Source organism: Lithobates pipiens, unplaced genomic scaffold (genome assembly GCF_037356315.1).
Source record: "Lithobates pipiens isolate NorthernLeopardFrog02 unplaced genomic scaffold, aLitPip1_a1.2 Scaffold_25, whole genome shotgun sequence".
NCBI lineage: Eukaryota > Metazoa > Chordata > Amphibia > Anura > Ranidae > Lithobates > Lithobates pipiens.
Window position 1 is genome coordinate 181708120 of NW_027507787.1, and position 22146 is coordinate 181730265.

Genomic DNA, 22146 nt, shown 5'->3' on the forward strand with positions numbered 1-22146 from the left:
AACATGGAACAAATGTACTGCATGTACATAGGAATTCACAGCTGTGCTGTCATGTAAAAAAGGAGGGTAGGAGCACGCTATATTTCTGGCATGGTAACAGTACTTTTCTGAATGTACAGCATGTTTAAAGAGGTAAAACATGGTGAAATGTGCATGTATTGCAGAGCTATACTAAATGTTTTTTTTTTTTACCTAGGCATCTGCCTTAAAGTGCATCTAAATATCTAGATGGGGAAATTAATCAATCCTGTCGCATGGAAATGCAATGCTAAACAAAAGCAACGAGACCCACTGTGAGACAGATTTATTACAAGCTTAAAGCCTGAGTCATAAATTCTTCCTTTGGCTGAGATCCACTTTGAGACCAGGCCCTTTCTTACACTTTTTGTTTACATTTAAAAAGCATTTATGCTAGAAAATGATTAAAAACCCAAAACATTTCATATTTTTTTAAGCCAAAACCCTAGAGAATTCAATGGTGTTGCAATTTTTTATGTATGTCACACGGTATTTGCGCATCGGTTTTTCAAACTCAAATTTTTGAGGAAAAAAGATACTTTATTTAATTTTAGTGCACAAAAACACAATATACCGTATTTATGGGCGTATAACACGCACAGGTATATAACACGCACACTCATTTTAAGAGGGAAGTTTCAGGCAAAAACTTACATTTTTGTATTGGCGTATAACACGCACACGCTATTTGCACTCGATTTTCATGGCGAAAAAGTGAGTGTTATACGCCAATAAATACTGTAATACCCAATTGTTTGATAAAAAAATGAAAGATGATGTTACAGCAAGTAAATAAGTACCTAACATGTCACACTTTAAAATTGTGCATGCCCCCGAAATGGCAACAAACTATGATAATTAAAAAGCCCCATGGGTGACGCTTTAAAAGCCTTTACAGGTAACCAGTTTAAAGTAAAGCTGTATACACATGATCGGATTTTCCGACAGAAATTGTGTGATGACAGGCTGTTGGTGGAAAATCTAACAGTTTGTACGCTCCATCGGACAATTGTTGTTGGATTTTGCACGGACAAATGTTGGATGGCAGGATTTAAAATTTTCCGTGGACAAATGTCTGTCCGTATTTTTCGAGAGTGTGTACACAAGTCCGTCGGACAAAAGTCCAAAGTACAAACATGCATGCTCAGAAGCAAGGACGAGCCAGAAGCGGTCAGTCTTGTAAACTAGAGTTCATAATGCAGAATTAACATTTGTGACGTGGCAAATTATGAAATCTCCAAATGCAGCGCATATTCTCTTCTTCTTTAATGGTATAATAATAAAGCTGATTTGCTGGTGATACTTATGGAGTTATTGCAAACTAATTTTCAAAGGCTTTCTTTTTCTAAAGATATCAAGAATAATATTATTATGCTTGTTTTTGTTTTTTTGGGGTTTTTTTTTTTTGGTGCAAGTTACCACAACACCATTATCCTGTATTTTTTAAGATCAAAAACTATGTTGGTGCCCCTTGTTAATTTTACAGTGTATTTTATTTAAAATGTAGCGGCCTACTCCCAAAATTTCATTTGAAGTAAAACACAAACAGCATTAATGGTAGAAATGACTAAGTTTGGCGATTTTAATTTTAAGATTAATTTTGAAAAGTCTGTAATTCTACCATGTCATGTGCCTTCCAACATGACCAGGACTTTGCAAAACTCCTACCCTTTTGTATGGAATAAAAAGCCTCTGATGTATTTGGGAATACATATCTCAGCAGATCTTAAAGCGGGAGTCCACCGGGACTCCGCGTTTTTTTTTTTTTTTTAAAAGCCAGCAGCTACAAATACTGCAGCTGCTGACTTTTAAATAGTGACACTTACCTGTCCAGCGCGCCCGCGATGTCGGCACCCGAAGCCGATCGCTCGCTCGTGCCGCCACCATCTTGGGTATGGGAATCAGGAAATGGAGCCTTTCGGCTTCATTTCCCGGTTCCCTACTGCGCATGCGCGAGCCGCGCGGCGCAATCCGGACGGTCCCCGCTGCCTCTGGGAGCTGTGTGTTTCCCAGCAGGCAGCGGGGCACTTGCTGAAGGGGGCGGGCGCTTGCGGAAAAGGGCGTAACGTACGCCCCTTTCCGCAGAGAGCTAGCCCGGAAGTGGGTGCAGTTACCTGGATTATCCAGGTAACTGCACCCCCCTCCCCCCTGAAAGGTGCCGATTGTGGCGCCGGAGGGGGGGGGGGATTCCGATGAGCGGAGGTCCATTTTAGGGTGGACCTCCGCTTTAAGCTCTTGCATGATTTGAACTACAACACCTTAATGAATGGGGTAATAGAGGAACTGAATAGATGGAGAGGGCAGTTTCTGACTTGGTTCGGAAGGGTGAACGCAGTAAAAATGAATATACTATAATAATTTATACTTTATATACAGTGCCAATTCAACTCCCAGAGTTTCTTTAAAGCGGGGTTCCACCCTAAAGTCGAACTTCCGCTGATCGGAACCCTCCCCCCCTCCGGTGTCACAATTGCCACCTTTCAGGGGGGAGGGGGGTGAAGATACCTGTCAAAGACAGGTATTTACACCCACTTCTGGGCATAGACTCCCGTGGGAGTCTATGCCTCTTCCTGTCCTGCCGCGCTGTCTGCTGGGACACACACGGGTCCCAGAGACAGCGCGGACAATTCCTATTGCGCTGCGCGACTCGAGCATGCGCAGTAGGGAACCGGGAAGTGAAGCCGATTCGCTTCACTTCCTGATTCCCTCACCTAGAATGGTGGTGGCAGCAGCCGAGAGCCGAGCGATCGATCGGCCTCTGCTGCCTGCATCACTGGCCCCCGGGACAGGTGAGTGTCCATTTATTAAAAGTCAGCAGCTGTAGTATTTATAGCTGCTGGCTTTTAATATTTTTTTTTCCCAGTACAGTCCCGCTTTAAAAATATAAGGAGGGCCTTTGTTTCTTTTGTATGGAATAATAAACGACCAAGACTTGCATATCAAATTATATGCAAAGGGAGGTTGGAAGGTGGTATGGGACTACCTGATATCAGGTCATACTACAGGGCAATGGCAGTAGTTCGTATTTTATATATGCATCATGATCAACCTAATAAAATTTGGATAACATTAGAACAAAAAATGTCAGGAAGGAAATTGACAGGTTTACCCTGGATTCCAAAGTTAAATTGAGGGCTTTCAAAATGGACGTCACCATTAACTCAGAATACATAAAAAATTTGGGATAAACTTAACCAATCAGGAGAATACGCACCGTGGGTATCCCCCCTGGCTCCGTTGGAAGGGTTCCCATGGCTTATGCCCGGGGAAGATGACGGATCAATGGGCCCATGGGGGAAAGATGGAGATACGTCATGGGGAAAATTTGCCCCATATGGAACATTACTGCCATTAGAAGCACTAGTACAGAAGTTAGGATCAAGACCAATGGCTGAATGGAAGTATTATCAACTGGTATGTTTCTATAATAAAATAAAAGCCATGATAAGGCCTACAAACACACTGACTATATTTGAATCAAGCTGTGTGAAGACAGTCAGGGCCGGCCATTTACTATCACAAATGCATACACTAGTACTTGGGACCAAGAAAAACCTAAAACTATATTATATTAGAGAGTGGGAAAATGAATTAAATTGCAGTTTCACTCCGAGCCAAGTCAGAAATCTTATTGAATCCACTTATAAGACATCTATAAGCACACAAATTCAAGAAATGTAACATACATTTTTGACCAGGTGGTATCAAACTCCAAGGAAAATGGCACAGATCTATCCAACAGTAGATGCTAACTGTTGGAGAGGGTGTGGGCAGAGGGGCCCCCCTCTTCATATTTGGGGGTTATGCCCTCTGATTAAGGGTTTCTGGCAGGAAATTGCCCCATGGATAGAGAAGGCATCCTCTGGAAGAATTGAACGAACGCCCTTAAACTTTCTATTCCATGGGACAATGACATCAGCCAGAACATACAAAGAGAGTATAAGACCACATTTATTAAAACTACTAATACCCAGACTATGGAGACAGACTATATGACCAACTTTGACAGAATGGAAGAAAGAAGTGGATAGGATAAAGGAGGCTGAAATATGGCGATATATGGTACAAAATAGAAAGGAGGAATATATGGGAAAATGGACAAAATGGGAGCTTTATGCATCAGAGATTGCTTAAAGTGAATCTTTCCCTTTTTTGGAGGGGGGACGGAGGGGGATGTGACAGGAATGAAGGAGAGGAATATTTCTTAATTTTCTTTCTTTTTTTTTTTGGTTTTGGGGAAGATAAGATACGATACATGTAAATGAGAAGCTGGAAATGATATACTGTTTTAAACTGCTTTGTTTGTTATAAAAATCAATAAAAATGTGGATTATAAAATAAAAAAATGAAGTAAAACACATAGCCAAGTATTATTCTCCACATTTTTTTTATTGTGCATTAAAAAAAGAAAACAAATAAAATTATACATGATATCTGCCAATAGAACTTAACCAAAAAGTGCATTCTATGCATCTTAAAATATAGAAAATATACCAAATCAAATCATTATTCAACCAAAAAGTAAAATAAAAGCCTCATGCATGTGTCCTGCTTCTTAATATAGGTGGTCAACAATGCCAAGAGTTGGTGAAAGCAGGGGTCCGTCATCCAGAGATAATTCCAAAAATCATCTGGATTATTCTCCTAGAATTCCCGCAGCAAAGACATATGACATAATAAGTCACGATTAATAAAGCAACCAATTTTTGGTCCAAGAAACCCTCCTCCTCCTGTTCCTGGACTGGACTTTTGTCAAAGCAATAACTCCAAGGCCAATAATAAATAACACATTATCTCCACCGATTCCGTAACATGGCTGGTTGGCGAACGGCCGTTCAGAAACAAACTGAAAAGTGCAAAATGAAAAGTGTGAAATGAAAAGCGCGAATCAATACTCACCAATCTTCTACTAACACAAAAATAGCAGAAGGGGCCCAAAGGGTGGTGCCTGACAATTGAACGTCCTCTTTTCCGGCTCGTAGTACGTCTAGTAAGTCACTACGTTCGTGTTTGTTGGCCTACAATTGTGTACCGTTTGTATGCAAGACAAAATCCAGGTACAAAAGTCTGAGGTTTTGTCTGCGGAAAATCCGATCATGTGTACAAGGCTTTACACAGGAGGTCTGGTGCCAGAATCATTGCTCTTGCTATAGCGTTTGCGACAATACCTCACATGTGTGGTGCAACACTGTTAACACTGTGGTTAACACTGTTAACATATGAGTATGTGACCTACTTATGCATTCGCCTGTGCACGTAAGCACGACTGAAGGAGGCACTTTTAAAAAAATTACAATTATTTATTTTATTATATTTTTCTTATTTTTCCATTGTCCCTTTAATTTTGTTTTGGTTACTTTTATTGCTATTACAAGGACTGTAAATATCCCTTATAATGTCAATGGGCAGTGACAGGTCCTCTTTACTGAGACCCCAGTCTGTCTTTAAAGCATCTGATCAAACTAAGATCAGTTTGATTAGATGCTTTTTACAAGTCAAAAATGCCTTGTTTACATCCCGCAGAAATCTGAAGTGACAAAATACTTGTCACTTCTGGGTCCACATACCTTAGAGATGATCAGCTCTATGGTAAGCCTGCTTCATTCCGGGCTTGCCGGTGGGATGGTAGAGCCCAGAGAGAAACTGGAGGGCAGCAGGAGGAGGGGGAGACCCCTCCCGCCACCTGTAAAAGCAATTCAGTGGCTAATTGGCCGCTAGGATGACTTTTACAGAAAACAAAAACACAAGCACTAAAAAAATAATAGTTGGATGATGCCTGTAGTTGTAGACATCATCCTGTATAGCCACTTAAAGTGCCAACGTATATTTACATTAGGCGGTCTGCAAATAGATAAACCTGACCCTGATCACTTCCTAATTGTGCTTCCCTTCTTCTTAAAGCAGAACTTTAGCCAAATAAACTTGATAAAAAATAATGTTCTTTACCAAGGAACATACATTCCACATTAATAATAATGCTACCAAAATTAGTGTACGCTGTAAACCACCTCCAGCATTGTTCCTGTTTCTTCTTGCTGGAGGCTGTCATTTTGTTGAAGCCCAGAGCAGTCACTTCCTTATTGAGAACTCCCTCCCTCCCCTTAGTCTCAAAAACAATATTTTACTTTCTGTAATTAAAACAATATTAAAGTGTAGCTCCACCCAAAAATGGAACTTCCGCTTTAAGGGAAGGTGACCTCCTGACATGCCACATTTGGCATGTCATTTTTTGGGGGGGAGAGCAGAAAACCTATTTTTAGAGGGTTCCAGCTCCCACTTCCTCCCGGCGCATCGCAGCGCCGGAAGCAAGTTAATCTCTCCCCCCTCCCTCTCGGCAATCATCTGTAACATGTCACAGGTCCCAGATGTTTGCCCAGCCAGGCACGGCATGTCGCAAGGCTCTCACATGCACAGTGCTTGCTTAGCTGTGAAGCCACAGCCGGGCGCCCACAGTGACAATGCCGGCACCACAGAGAGGAGGGGGATACGAGCAGGGCTTCGTTCCCTGCATGGCTGGACACTGGGACAGGTAAGTGTCTGGTTATTATAAGTCAGTAGCTGCAGTATTTGTAGCTGCTGACTTTCATTTTTTTTTTAAGCGGAACTCCGCTTTAAATGTAAAAGCAACCATTTATTATATTGCAGCGTACCAATTCTTAGATTTGATGGCTGCACTTGTTTCTTTTTAGGCTTTCTTTCTTCTATTTTCATCTGGTGATCCAGCTAGCAAGTATGTTGTTTTTCAGAAAGCTTACGTTCTCCAGCAGAATGTATCTGTTTACATGGATGAGACAAGCCACATAACACTGGCAGAGCTGATTAAAATTATCAGCTTTTATTTATTCATGTGAAACCTTTATCCCAAAAGGCAACCTGTCCATTACAATCTATCCATGAATCATGGCAAGCAAAAGGTAGATGACATCCCTTCCTTGCCAACCCTGGGATTTTTTTTTAATATTGTCTTCAATAGTATAGTTCTCTCTAATGAACTGAAAAGTGGGCTGTCAACCCTTGGCTTCTTATACATCTAGGATTCTCCAACAGTGAGATCTCCTAGCCATGATTCCCAATTCTGCTCCTGTTGACCTGAGACTTTTCGGTTTTACTGCCTACCAGCTTCACATTATTTTCACATGCACTCTTGTCTTGCTGCACTTGGGTTCTTGGTCTAAATCCTAAGCAGAACCCTACCTGCATGGAGTTTGCATATTCTCCCTGCTTTTCCCTCCCACACTCGAAAGACATGCTGGTAGAAATAACTGCCTCCTGCCAAAACTGGCACTAGTGTGCATGTCAGATAGGGACCTTAGTATGTAAACTAATCAAGGGCAGAGACTAATATGAATGTTCAGTTTGTAAAGAATTGTGTAAATTGTTTGTGATATATAATTGCTTCTAATCAATAAATAAATAATTTAGCCACTTGTACTGGGGGTAACAGCCACTGTAGGTAAAGTGATGTACCTTTACGTTGCTGCCCACTTCTGGGTTTAGAGCGTGCACACGTGTGCCCCCGCCTGGCCCCAGCTGTTGTTGAACACAGTGGGAGCCTGTCAGCAAGTCCCATTCATGACCGGGACCTGCTGATTGACTGTGCACTACCATAGTACTTATATAATTTAAAACGCTATCTCTTTATTAAAATTCATTGAAAATCGGTACTCACATTTACCTGGTGCTTGCAGCGCACCAGGCTATAACAGGCCAAAAATACAGTCTGTGATCCTGTAACTCTATACTGTAGCAGTAACCACTGGCGCCCTGTGGACTCCCAGCACCACGTTGGATTTAGGTGCTATTTCTGGAATAGAAATCTCCCTGAGGAAGACAGATGACCCTGTGTCGACACGTGTTGGGAAGGATCAAGAACGGAAAGCGTGGCGCTAGGAGTCCACAGGGCCCCAGTGGTTACTGCTACAGTACGGAGATACCGGATCGCAGACTGTATTTTTGGCCTGTTATAGCATGATGTGCTGCAAGCACCAGGTAAACATAAGTACCGATTTTAAAAGGAAGAGATAGCATTTTAAACCATATAAGCACTATTGAAAAGAAGGGGAGTAGTGTTGCGCTTCCAAAGGAGGTGGAGCACTCAATCAGAACTCAAGGAGACTTATTTCGTCAAAAGGGGGTGTAACTACCTTAGACAGCTTGGAACCACCCCGAAAAAATAAAATCGAATACAAAAATGGAAATACCCAAACACAACGTGGGAAATAGTATAGCCCCTAATTGAAGTGCTCATATGCATCAAGCTGTGTATAAACAATAAACATAAGATTGGATATCAAAGTGCTAAGTGCATCTTGTACCTGTAAAACACATTTTGTATCAAAAGTGCTAAGTGCATATATAAAAGAAAAATTGCAACACACTCAATAATCTAACTGTGAAACGAATTTGCATAAAAAGTGCTAAGTGCATATAATAAACGCAAAGTAATTGGGCCACACACAATGAGCTAACTGAGTGAACAGTGAAAATATCAAATATAAGTATAAAGTGACTCCGTGCTTATAAAGTACATAACGAATCTTCTTCCACACAGGTGAATCCACGTATAAGTGTACACACTGGGTAATTACCTCCCCGCTATATAAAATATAGCGTATATGTAGCCTCCTCAAAGATACACCAGGAGTCAGAGGGGGGGGGGGAAGGGGGTACTTCAGGGAAGCACTCTCAGATCTCCGTCCATGTGAATTCCATCAATATACTCCAGTATGGCTTAAAGAACAAATATAAGGGCAACCATAGTGTAGCAAGTTTAAAAACCGTCACTATTTTATTTAAAGGTTATAATACTCACAAACAAATGGGGTGAGTCAGGCAATACTAGCAGCAAAACAATAAAAGTGAACCGCTCAGGTGCAAGCGTCACTTCCGGTCTCCGTATCCTACGCGTTACGTCACTTCCTGTGACTTCAACTGGGATATGGGAGTCTAGAACGGAAGCGCAGTTAAGAGGACTGGGCGGGGACAACTCCGCCCGATATTCAAATGAGGATGCTCCTTGTCTGTATATGACAATGAAACGCCGGCGAAGTACTAACGAAAACTAACTAGCACATGAAGGGATTATGGTGAATAGGCAGCCCTTCCTTACACATCCCCTGCTGGGATGTATCTCCAGACCAAACCTTTTGTCTACATGCCATGACCCAACATAATTAAACACAGCAACAAGAGGGGGGGGGGGGGAGAAGGGATGTAGCATTACATTATCTCAATGCCACTTTGTCTGCAAGTCTTGTAGCCCCATGCTTTGGGAATACCACCATCTTGTATATGTCTTTATCAGCTAAAAGTACATTGTGGAATAAAAGTATATATTTAGCCCAGCCGGGCCAATAGGTTTAGGTAGCCAGGAACGACTCCACAAGCCCAGCCACAGATACCGCATTCACCCGGTTCCGATGAACTGGTGACTCTGGACACAAATGTCTGGAGGTGGCATCTTCTCCAGGTGGTGGGAGATGGCAAGTAGCCCTCCAAATCTCTTGTTCTCTGCTGGGCCATGGACTGTGGGTAGGAGGCGAGCCCACAGCCCCCTCCAAAACACACAGTGACAGTGGGTTTTGTCACAGAAGCATTTTAATGTGAATGTGAATCCGGATGGTGGGATTTACCATGTAAAATATCATACGGACTGCACTTTTGATTATACAGTAATTTTGTATACATTAATATACACACTGGTATTGCATGTTTTTTTTTTTCAATATTAAGGATCACGTTGGCACATTGTGTTTGGGAGTATCATGTTTACTCACGTTTGAGTTTTTCATTTATGTTTAATTTTTTTGCAATGCAACTTTCCACTTTTTAAACATTTATTTTATGTGTGATTTTGAATCAATTACACAGCATGGCACATAATAAATTGTTGTTATTAGTGTCAGCAGCGATTCTAGTTATTTTGTGAATATGCATGGCAGCTCACAAGATTTTTTTTAATCAAAGTTTTTTTTCAATTTTTTTTTACCTTTTTTTGTTATATAAAAAAACAAAAAAAAAACACTGGTGATCAATACCACCAAAAGAAAGCTTTTTACCACTACTATTTCTTTATATTAGCTTTTAAAATTTATATTAGCAATTTAGAAATTGGATGAAATGTTTAGCACTAGGAAAAACTTTTTGTAATTGTGAAATTCCATTTTTTTTCAAACTTTTTTTTTTTTTTTGTTATATATATCTCAAAAAATAAAAAAACGCACTGGTAATCAAATACCACCAAAAGAAAGCTCTATTTGTGTGAAAAAATGTTGTTTGGGTACAGTGTTGTGTGACTGCGCAATTACTAGTTAAAGTAGCGCAGTGCTGAATAGCAAAAAAATGGTCTGGTGATGAAGAAGGTCTTTCGGAGCTGAAGTGGCTAAAAGGAATATTACAGCAGATCAGGCCCCCACTCATAATGTCTGCCACAGAGGGGTAGACCCAGAAACTCAAGTGTACACCTATTTAAAAAACAACTACCAAAAACTGAAATCTCAGTTATAGGTAGACTGAACTTAGAAATACTGCATTTTGCTGCGTTATTATAGTATTTTCCACAGGGCATAAGCATTTTTACCAGAGTTTTAGGACATGCAGCTTTACAAAAAGTGCATACCTCCCAAATTTTTGAGATGGGAACTAGGGACACATCTTAGTGAAAGTATTTAGGTATAGAAGATGCCCCCTTAAAGTAGAATTAAACAAAAAAAAAATGTTAAACCCACAAGTGATTTTTTTTTTTTTTACCACTAATATTCCTTTACAGATGCAAGTTGGCCTGATACCTTTGCACATACCCCACTATTATGTTTACCATCTTAAATAACCAGACGACACCCTTTTGGAGTAAACTTGGCCATACTGGTCATTTTATTAACAATAAACCATAAACCTATTATTTACAAACAATCCTTTTTCAGATCAATCGTAGCCATATTGTAGATCTTTGAAGGCACGGAAAAGACCCCAAATTTATATTGTATCAGCGTGACACACCTGGTCCCCAGTCGCAGGACATCGACTCGGTGACAATACCAACTCTTCAACTTCCAAAACTGTTACCCATATCCAAATGCCCAGTTAAACCTCAGTTAACTGGCATCTTCCTGAGGATCCCATACCAAGTTGGTTCCCCACTATGCCATACTGATCTTAATTCAGAAGGCCTACAAAGATCTCAACCACTATAATTTACAACAATAAACACTATAGAAGTTTAGCTGCTTATTTGTTTATATCAGCACTTTAACATGCACTTTATTCATAAGCACTTTATTTTTGTTATATTTGTCAACACACCTGCTCAGGTAGTGCATTAGTAATTTTTATATATATAAATGCCAAAGGTTCCAGATATAATACAGACAACAGTGTGGGAGCAGTTTCTTAGTCCGGTGACCTCCAACTGACCACCGGACACTGGACCCTCCCTAACTATGCTGCATGCTATTCTGGCCACCCCCTCTACTCTGACCAACTAAAAACTCCCAGTTAACCCTTAATTGGCTAGCTGGCCCTGCTACCCTGTCATGCCAGCCCTACACCTATTCCTGCGTATTTTGCGACGGGCTTCTCTTTTTATATACAACTACTGTATATAAATCAGACCAAAATGAGGGACAAATGAGGAAGAAAAAAGGAAGGAGGGATTTTTTTTCCAAATTGGTGACAGTCCTTTGAAATCAGGGACAGTTGAAAGCATACTAAAGTAAGAAACATACAAAGCACATTAGGCCTTATTCACACATCAGATGAAGCCTCTACACTGTGAATTGGCTATATGTTTGGAGCTGTCAGGCACTGCATGCAGGCAGCCCATGTAAATCTATGTGACGCAGTGACTGTACGGACACAGACACTCATTCTAATTTGATAGGCATGTGGGTGAAGCTGGGTTGCCCCAAACACAGACAATGTGCATTCGGAACCACTTATGCCACGTACACACGATTGGTGGACTTGTTCCGGCAGACTTGGTTCGCTGGACAATCCGCCCGTGTGTGGGCTTCGGCTGACTTTTTGTTCCCAAAAGTCCGGCGGACTTAGAAAGCAGTTTTGACTCAAAATTCTCCGCCGGTAACAATCCGCACATCTGTGTGCTAGTCCGCCGGACTTTTGAAATGAACAGACTTGCCCACACACAGAGCAAAGTCTGTTCATTCTGAACGTGGCTCCAGGTAGATGGGACTAGCTAAGGAAGTGAATGTCACCGCCATCATCGGCGAGATTGACACCTTGCGAGCCCCGTCACCTGGTATGGATTTAAAGGGGAAGCCCTACGCCAAAAAAATGGCAAGGGGGTCCCCCCAAAGACCCTAGCAGACCCTTATCCAAGCAAGCAGCCCGGCCGGTCAGGAAAGGGGGTGGGGACGAGCGAGCACCCCCCCTCCTGAGCTGTACCAGGCCACGTGCCCTCAACATGGGGGGGGTGCTTGTCCCCATGTTGATGAGGACAGGGGCCACTTCCCGACAGCCCTGGCCGTTGGTTGTCGGGGTCTGCGGCAAGGGGGCCTTAACAGAATCCGGGAGCCCCCTTTAATAAGGGGGCCCACAGATCCCAGCCCCCCACCCTATGTGAATAAGTATGAGGTACATGGTACCCCTACCCATTCACCTGGGGGAAAAAAGTGTACATTAAAAAACGGAACACTATTTTTAAAATACTTTATTAGACAGCTCCGGGGGTCTTCTCACCGGACTCCTCCGCTATCTTCTGCTAGCTCTTTTACTAGCAGAGGAGCCCGGCTTTCTCCTTCGTTGCCGCCGCCGCCCGAGGGTCTTCTTCCGACTTTGGGGGTCTTGTCCCGCTCTTCTGTTCTTCTTGCTGGGCCTCCCCTTTCTTCTTCCAGCTCTTTTACTAGCGTTGGCCCGGTCTTCTGTCACTGTCGCCGCCGCCTTCTGCTTCTTCTTCTTCCTTCTTTCGATGTTGAGACAATGCTCTCTTCAGCCTTAATGGCAGGGACACGCTGTGCGGCGACTTATATAGGGACAAGGGGCGGGGTCACCAGGTGATGTCACATGGTGACCCCACCTCTTATGATGTCAAAGCCCGGACGATACTGTGACATCATAAGGCGTAAACCGGCATATGTGACTGAGTATGGGGTACATGGTACCCCTGCCCATTCACCTGGGGGGAAAAAGTGCACATAAAAAAAACACAACACGGGTCTTTAAAATACTTTATTAGACAGCTCCGGGGGTCTTCTCTTCTTCCGTCTTCAGGGGTCTTCTCGCCGGACTCCACCGCTATCTTCTGCTAGCTCTTGTACTAGCAGAGGAGCCCGGCTTTCCCCAAAGCACCCCCCCATGTTGAGGGCACACGGCCTGGTACAGCTCAGGAGGGGGGGTGCACGCTCTTCCCCACCCCCTTTCCTGATCGGCCAGGCTGCGTGCTCGGATAAGGGTCTGCTATGGACTTTGGGGGAACCCCCAAGCTGTTTTTTCTGCGTAGGGCTCCCCTTTAAATCCATACCAGGTGACGGGGCTCGTGAGGTGTCAATCTCGCCGATGAAGGCAGCGACATTCACTTTCTTCGCTAGTTCCATCTACCTGGAGCCACATTCAAAATGAACGGTCTTTACTCCGTGTGTGGGCAAGTCTGTTCATTTCAAAAGTCCGGAAAAGTCCGGTTGTGTGTGGGCAGGTCCGCTCGTTCGGAAACTAAGTCCTCCGGATAGTCCAATCACGTGTACACGGCATTACTCTCACCTGTACGTCTTAGTAAAGGGTTCCTTTTACATAGACACTGTGAACAAAATGTATTTGTGGTAGTCATATGATTATAAGTATAATAAAATAAGCACTTACAGCTTTCAAGTTGCAGAGTGCAGGTCTGTTTATCCATGGGATATTTGGTTAAATCCATGCTGCATGCTACAGTAGTCGTTATCCTGCAAGAAATAAATCACCATGATTGAACTGCACTGGGATGATACACCAAATTAAATTACACTGCTGATGGAAGACTGTGTACTCTCTGTGTCATAAGGAAACATCCCCACAATGTATATTTCTTTATATTTCTCTGTGGTAATAACAGCTGACAGATTTCAGGTGGTGCAAATGAATCTGACAGAATAAAAGAGATCCAGAACATACCAGCGAGATCCCCGAACTCCGTGAGATTGACAGTTGTGTTCCAGCAGCCAGGCAAGAAAAGCTCTGAAAAATGTCAGTTTATTTTATGTATAAACAGTACAGCGTGACAGTATAGGCACTCACAGCAGCCGCTGAAGATCTGGAAATAAATTTTGGGAGGAAATGAAGAACTAAAGTCATATCTGCTCCGGAGCTCCCAGCACGGGGGGCCTGTAAACAAAGAACGTCAGCTATAAAAGACTACCCCTGGCTGGCTGTACAATGATTTGTGCAGACGGCAGCAGAATTTGGGAAATATATAGGATAAAATGAAATGAAACCTGTCAGTATAGAAGCACAGGAGCTGCTATTGCTGACTTTTTTTTTTTTTTAGGTGAACCCATCCTTTGCCTATGCAGGTTAAGCCAAAAGTTTCACATTGAAGCAACCCTGTCAGGAAAAAATGTAAATAGTTTAAAAACTCGGCCTGCAAAAAAAAAATGCATTGGCGGCTTGTTCACACTGACCCATACACAAAAAAGCATTTTATAGCACAGTCTAGCATTCGTTCAGTGTCAGTGGTGGTGGGGGGTGGGGAGCGGTTGTGGCTTATGTTTTTGCAATGCAAGGCGTGATTTACCCTTTTTTTCTGCTTTATAAAAACTTTTTTGAAATTTCGAAATCACATTCCATTCAGGCCCCATTCACAACTGTGTCATGTTTTTTCACGCTTTCTGGAGCGTTTATCATGCAACAGCATAGGGCAGTCCATTCACTTGCATGGGCTGCCCTACATGCAATAGACATGTACACACTGAAATATTTTGTTTCAGAATTTCATTTTCTTCCACAAAATACATTTATTTAGTTACTCCCGAAATTCGTTTCTATTTATTTTGTTTCCTTCAAAAAATGAATTTGTCCGAAAATCCGAAATAATTAAGGTCGAATCTGTCATTGAAGGCATATCGTGTCTGTCGAAAGAGAAGCACGGAATGCAGACTGAAAAGGGTTAATGGAGTGCTGGACATGACAGGGATGACTGAGGGATCCATAGGGTTAAAAGAGGAGCTAGGGGTGGAGCAGACCAGGAAAGGAGGTATGCGATAAGAATTAACTTGCAGAAGAAGGGGAGGAGTCATATAAAGTGAGTGGGAGGAACAGTGAGGAACTCAGAAAAAGGAAGTGTACAGAGGAGGCAATTTTTCCCACCCTCCCTCCCTAGGTAAAGTGTTTTTGATTGGTTGTGGTGTTTTGTTGTTTCTTTTATTCTTTTTCGGGTATCAGTCGCAGGTCGCCACGACAGCAGATTGGTTCCAGAGGGTTGGGGCAGTGTTTCTGGTGGTCTTTGATAGTTGGCGTTTAATCAGAAGTGATCTGAAGGTGTGGGGGGGCTCATCGAAAGATCGGCCCCTCTGGTGTATTCCAGAACGGTGGATGGAATACTGTTCTGTTTCACTGCTGGAAGTAGTCTCTGACCGGTCACAGGTGGAAGCCTGGGAAAAGTTATACATGTGTACCGCAGTGCTTTTTGGTGTTTTGGTATAAGAATTGGTCACCGTCAGAGATCACCAGACTGGGCATGTTATGTTGTTTATTTTATGGGTTGTTTATATATATTTATATTTATTGATATATATATTTTGTTGGAGTAAGTTTAAGTTGTGTTAATAAAGGCTGTTTTGGCCAGTTTATCCCAAATAAAAGGTGTGGTCTCATATTTAAGAGGGAAGATAAAGGGGAAGGGCAATATATTGGTTAAAGGGGTATAAGAGGGAGAAGAACATTCAGGCTACACTGGTCATGTTCTAAGAAGATTCGACGGAGCAGCTAAACTATAGGACGCCACAATCGTACATTTCGAGTCGAATGTTCCACCTACAAGCTATAGTAGAATTCTAATGTTGGATGACACTAGTAATAATTATATTTATTAATTATTACTAGTCAACCAACATTAGAATTCTTCTATTGCCTATTGGCAGAGCATTTGACCATAAATGTCCGCTCGCAGCGACTTCTTCGTTGAATCTTCATGTCAAATCTTTTCTCTCTATGTCGATTAATCTTGGACTAATAGAGTTAGGTTAGGCACATTCAACCTTTTTTGCTATTGTCTCTATAATGTCGAATCTTTTTTCTCTATGTCGAATTGTTTCTCTCTGTGTTGAATCGTTTCTTTCTATGTCAAATCTTTTCTCTCTATGTAGAATTATCTTGGACTAATAGAGCTAAGGTTAAACACATTCGACCACTGTTGTCACAATAAAAACTAGAAAATAACGCATTTGTTTATGTCAGATCTTTCGGTTTTCGGATTCTGCACGTTCGTTATTGTTTGTTAGCGATAACAAAAATACCCGCAATTCGGACGAAAATGCATTCAGACCAAAACAAATGCACATGTCTAATATGCAACAAACATGCCAAAGTAGCTCCTGTACCTTTGTTTTGCAGTGACAGTCAGGCATTTTGTCCTGCCACAAAATGCAAGACTGCTATCTGCATTTGGGGGGTGTGCACTCTGGCATAGTATTTTGCACGTTGACGGAAAAGTGCACAGAAATGTGCATTTCTGCATGCGTTCCTGGAACACCACAGTTTGAATGGGACATCATACTAGAGGCAGCGTTACAGTGTGAACAAGGCACTTAGAATACAACTGTTATCTACTATATGTACCCTTGTGGTAATTGGCACTAATCAAGTGCAGAAACACACCAGTCACCGCACATAGTGTGAACAGGCTCTAAAATGTAAAAGCAAAATCTCATATTTTTTTGATAGCTTAAGGATAAGTTAAAACCTTGTCAATGTCCTGTTTTTAAACACAGCCCATTACTTCCTGTACAGTTTCCTGTTCAGTAGACACAACAGGAAGTTGGAAGAAATATCTCCAATGAGAAAGAAATCATGTTTTATACAGTTGTCTCCATAACAAGTTTTCCCATTGAAAGACTTCTCTATTCCTGATTTGATGACAACTCAAATTTGCTTTAAGGTAGTCTGTTCATTATTGGTGGACTTCCAAAACACCACAAATGGTAAAATAAAAAGTCCAAAATATGTGAATAAAAGAGTTTTTAAAGCACAACACACCACAACGCACTGTATTGTGATACATTGTGCATCGGTCTCTAACATCTAATGCATTGGGTGTTTCACAATGGATGGTACCCCAACGCACCACACACACAGATAATGCATTGCAAAAACATGTTAAATTATAACTAAAGGAGATTCACACTCTCCGTATGTTCTGTTTACCATTATTATTGAAAGTGAAATTAAAAGAAAATCACAAATTTTGGGTTGTCCACAGAAAAGTAATAGGAGGGAAATCTTCCAATGGGGACACTAATTCTGGTAACCTTGGGGTCCCCAAGAAATTCCCTTAATTTGCAGGTATTTCCTCTCACTTCCTGTTTGGCTATGGGACAGGAAGTGAAGGTAAATCTCTGCAATGGGACACAGATGGCAATAGAAAATCTGATAGGGGTTATAACCTTCCCTTGCTCTATATAAAATGAGAAAAAAAAATGAAAATTGTATCATACTTACCGTATCTGGCAGCATACATGTGATACGTGTGATACATGTGATAGTAGCCCTGCCTACTTCCGCCAACAGGACCAGTGCATAGCTATAAAGAGTTAACACAACATCCCATTTCCTGTACATCTCTAGGAATGAACTGGGTGGGTTCAGTATGCTGCCATGGATAGGCACCAGGAAGAAAGAAAATTCTGTATGATACAATTTTCTGTTTTCCTGGTGCCTCTATGGCAGCATACATGCGATAGATCAATAACTAGATACCAGGATGGGAAGCTTCAGCAAATCCTATCATAAGAAAGTGAGTAAGTTACTGGCTTCAAGCTAAAGACAGCTGTAGTGAGGACTACTAAGCCCATCAGTAGTGCTGAAAGAATGCGACCTAATAGAACCGGATTGGTTCTCCTGCCTTTCTTATTGGCTGACATTGATGTCCAGATGCTGCTGGAGGGGCTGTTGTGTGGGTGTTAACTCTTTAACCACTTGTTTACTGGGCACTTAAACCCCCTTCCTGCCCAGACCAATTTTCAACTTTCAGTGCTGTCACTCTTTGAATGTCAATTGCTCGGTCATGCTACAGTTTACGCAAATTACATTTTTATCATTTTTTTTCACACAGATAGAGCTTTCTTTTGGTGGTATTTAATTGCTGCCGTTTTATTTTTTATTTTTTGCTAGATAAAACAAAAAGGGACTGAAATAGAAAAAAAAAACTGTTTCATAGTTTGTTATAAAATTTTGAAAACAACTAATTTTTCTCCTTCACTGATGTGTGCTGATGAGGTTGCACTGATGGGCACTGATAGACTGCACTGATGGGCACTTATAGGTGGCACTGACAGGCACTGATAGGCGCACTGATGGGCACTGATAGGCGCTAATAAGGTGGCACTAATGGGCACTGATAAGCACCGATGAGGTGGCACTGATAGGTGGCACTGGTTGACACTGATGGGCACTGATGGTTGGCACTGAAGGGTACTGATAAGCGGCACTGATAGGTGACACTGATGGCCACTGATGGACACTGGTAGGTGATACTGATAGGCAGCACTGATCTGTGGCAATGATTATTAGACACTGATGGGCATTGATTGGCAGCACTGGTGGGCATTAATGGGTGGCACTGTGGGCACTGGTAGGTGGCACTGGTGGGTACTGATAGGTGGCACTGGTAGGTGACACAGAGGGCAGTGGCAGGTGACACTGTTGGGCACAGCCACGGCTTTCTGAGTGAGGGGCCAATGTCCCTCTGACAGAAGCCGGTGATCAGCTTTTTTTTCGCCTCATGCTGACAGTGTTAGGAAAATAAATACAGATTACTGAGCTTCTGTTTACATCACGTGATCAACTGTCATTGGCTGACAGCTGGTCACGTGGTAAGGGACTGGGATTGGCCCCTTACTCCGATCTGTGATCAGCCAAGTATCATAGACTGTGCTTGCTCGGGAGGACATCCATGGACACCCTCCCGGCAATTAAGGCCCGCGCTGCAACCGTCTTTCGGCTATAGCGTGGGCAGCAAATAGTTAAAGCTATGCACTGTGGGTGGAAGTAGGCAGGGCTTCTATCACATGTATGCTGCCATGGAGACAGAAGGAAAGTTTTGCCTATACAGTAGTTCTACTTTAATGCAAGTGTTTTAGCATGTGTTGCCTCAACGCAAAAGTGTACAGGGGGGAGTTTCTACCCCTTCCCTATGGCTACTTTATCAGGAGACAAGTAAGCACTTTTATATATTTGCTGCTCAGGTGATAATATGAAGAGTGACAAATGTCTTTATAGTAGGATTTTGCTGCGAGAATCATTGACATTACGTACTTTGTCACCTGCAAACTGCTGTAGATAAACCACATCTCAATATATACCGGTAATTGGGCACAATGGATATTCATCATCCTGTGGTGCCATAGCTAAATACAATGTGTAATAAATAATATTTACAGAGCTTATCTCAATTCCCTGTCTCGCCTTATCAAATTTGTCAAATGTCTGGAAATAGGCGGTTATGCTTGATACTGTAAAAAACCTGCCTCCAGTATAATGGTATAAAATGATGCGCCATCAATCTCACTAAAATAACCTACAGTATTAAGTCATTTTCTTCCTTGCCTTGTAGTAAGAGAAAAGATCATACACAAACATGCAGTATACATTCACAAACAACATCTTTTCTACCGCCATTCCACCACGTGCTTTCACTGAAAGCACACCTTGTTTTGGGTTTAGCCCCTTCTGGCTATAACATGCTGAAGCGTGGACACTTACAGCAACAAAACTTAAGATTCATCACAACAGACTTATGTTGTATAGCTATGCAAGATACAATTCATGCTAAACAGAAATATTTAAAAAATTTTTTCTATAATATACTCAACTGACCGTTACTTCATTCTCCAGGCACACTGGAGAATAGCCTTTCTTTACCTTTGAAAAAATTGTCAGGTCTCAAGGAACGTCTGCTAAAATTTGGTCGTCAATGGGACAAAATGCACCCTTAAGGCTCGTACACACTATAAGAAAATCGGGGTGAGAATTTCCATCCAAACAACACAGCTTTCTACAGCTGATTCTGACCTTCTGAATGATAATTTTTGAAGGTTCAAGTCCCAAAATGTTTCTTGTATGGGAACAAAACAAAAGTTTTTTTGCTTAATGTGTACCCTTTTCATATGATTTTCGAACAAGAAAAATCAGAAATGAAAGAATGCACATGATCAGAAACAATAAACAACAACAAAAAAAAGTCTTTGTCGTACCAGAATTTTCATACAAATTTTCTTTCATTGGTTCCAATTTGCTGTGAAGCAATGAGGAAAATCGGACGATCATTCACCCAATTTTTTTATAGTGTGTACCCCACATTAGGGTAATGGTTAGGATGCCACACCTGCAGACAGCTAAAAAGATAATTTGTGTCATGCAGCTGGCGAGTGCTGTTGGACCTGGGATTATTCAGGCATCATTAGATGGGAGGCCAGTCAACCACAAATCAAAGAACCCCTGGAAACTTCTAGAGGAACCCAAGGGTTGCACACAACCCTTTTTGTAGAATATTTTTATGAGTTTCCTATTTATTGTCCTGTATGCTGACCTGTGTAGGCCAGATTACAAATTAATAATGCGAAGTGTGTACCTTAAAGCGTAAAGAACTGTTCCATTGGGGTAAATCCGGATGAGGCGGTTTTCCACAGTGATGTCATGAAGAAATGACTTTTTTGAATCCACTATAAATGTATCAGGGACCCACAATAATTCCACTAGACGGCCATCAAGACTTAGACTCTTGTTGCCTTCAAAGATGAGTCTTTCATCCGTCCAGCGCTGCCTCAAAAAGATGGTTGCAGTATAATCCTGAAGTAAAACAATCTATGGTGAGGCACTGTGCAGTGTAAATGGTAATATAAAATATTCTATAGATAGTACAAAGTAACAAACTAAATATGTGCACTAATAATTTAAGAAATACATATTTTTTATTTGCGTTTGTTATTTTACCAATTTAACAGAATTGACTTAAGTGTTGACTCGAAAATCAGAGTCGGAGCAGTGATTGTTCTCCACCTTTTCAAATGACTATGCCAGAGGATTCAATCACTATCTCTTTGGATAGCTCATAGTCAGTGGCGTAACTAGAACCTTCAGGGCCCCGATGCAAGAAACCATGAAGGGCCCCCCTGAACCCCAGCCAGGGCCCTTCCCTCCGAGTCCGGCGGTGGAACTCCAGGTACCCCTAGCTGCTTATGCTGCTGCCGGCCATATGTAGAGGGGGCTGCATGGGCCCCCTGCAGCACAGGGCCCAGTTGCGGTCGCGACTGCTGCACCCCCTATAGTTACGCCCCTGCTCATAGTCCTCTATGAGAACTTTGTCATGTGATAAATGATTAATTGCAAAAAACAGATTTTATAAAGTGTGTGTGTGTGTGTTTAGATAGATAGATAGATAGATAGATAGATAGATAGATAGATAGATAGACAGATAGATAGAAACATGACACAAGGTGGGAATGCCCAAGTTTGTATATGCACATCTACCAAATACCCAGATAGCAAGCCACAAATGTGGGAAATTAACCTTTAATTTCCATTTTAACCTGTGTATGCCACCTTTTGTGTCTGTACCAAGGCCATACATGCCAAGGTATGTAAACTTTTTATCAGGACCATTTGGGTGATTTCTGTTATCATTATGATGATTTAAAAAGGATAAAAAAAGTAATAAAAAAAGGCATCATGTGATTGCTATCCTTAAATAAAAGAACGTATTTTGGCATGATCAGTCATATTTTCAATATTAATGCCAACATTTCACAATTTCTGCAAGAGTATGCAAACTTCTGATCATTACTGTATATATAATGACAAATCGTAATAAAAAAACACAATTGGCGGTGTCCTGATGACCAGTATTGTTGGTCAATTCAGGTAACAGGTTAGCGGCTCACCTAATATGGTGGTGTTCCTTATCAAAACATGAGAATACTGTAGAAG

The 22146-nt window shown here is 41.7% G+C and overlaps 1 protein-coding gene across 1 annotated transcript in view; it reads right to left on the reverse strand.

The window, feature by feature from the left end:
* GABRP (gamma-aminobutyric acid type A receptor subunit pi) overlaps positions 1-22146 on the reverse strand; it is a 178468-nt gene that overhangs the window by 73346 nt on the left and 82976 nt on the right. Inside the window, exons 5-6 of the mRNA XM_077455241.1 lie at positions 20792-21009; positions 13831-13913 (exon numbers count right to left, since the gene is read on the reverse strand). Coding sequence (XP_077311367.1) covers positions 13831-13913; positions 20792-21009 — 301 coding nt within the window. The remainder of the gene's footprint in view (positions 1-13830; positions 13914-20791; positions 21010-22146) is intronic.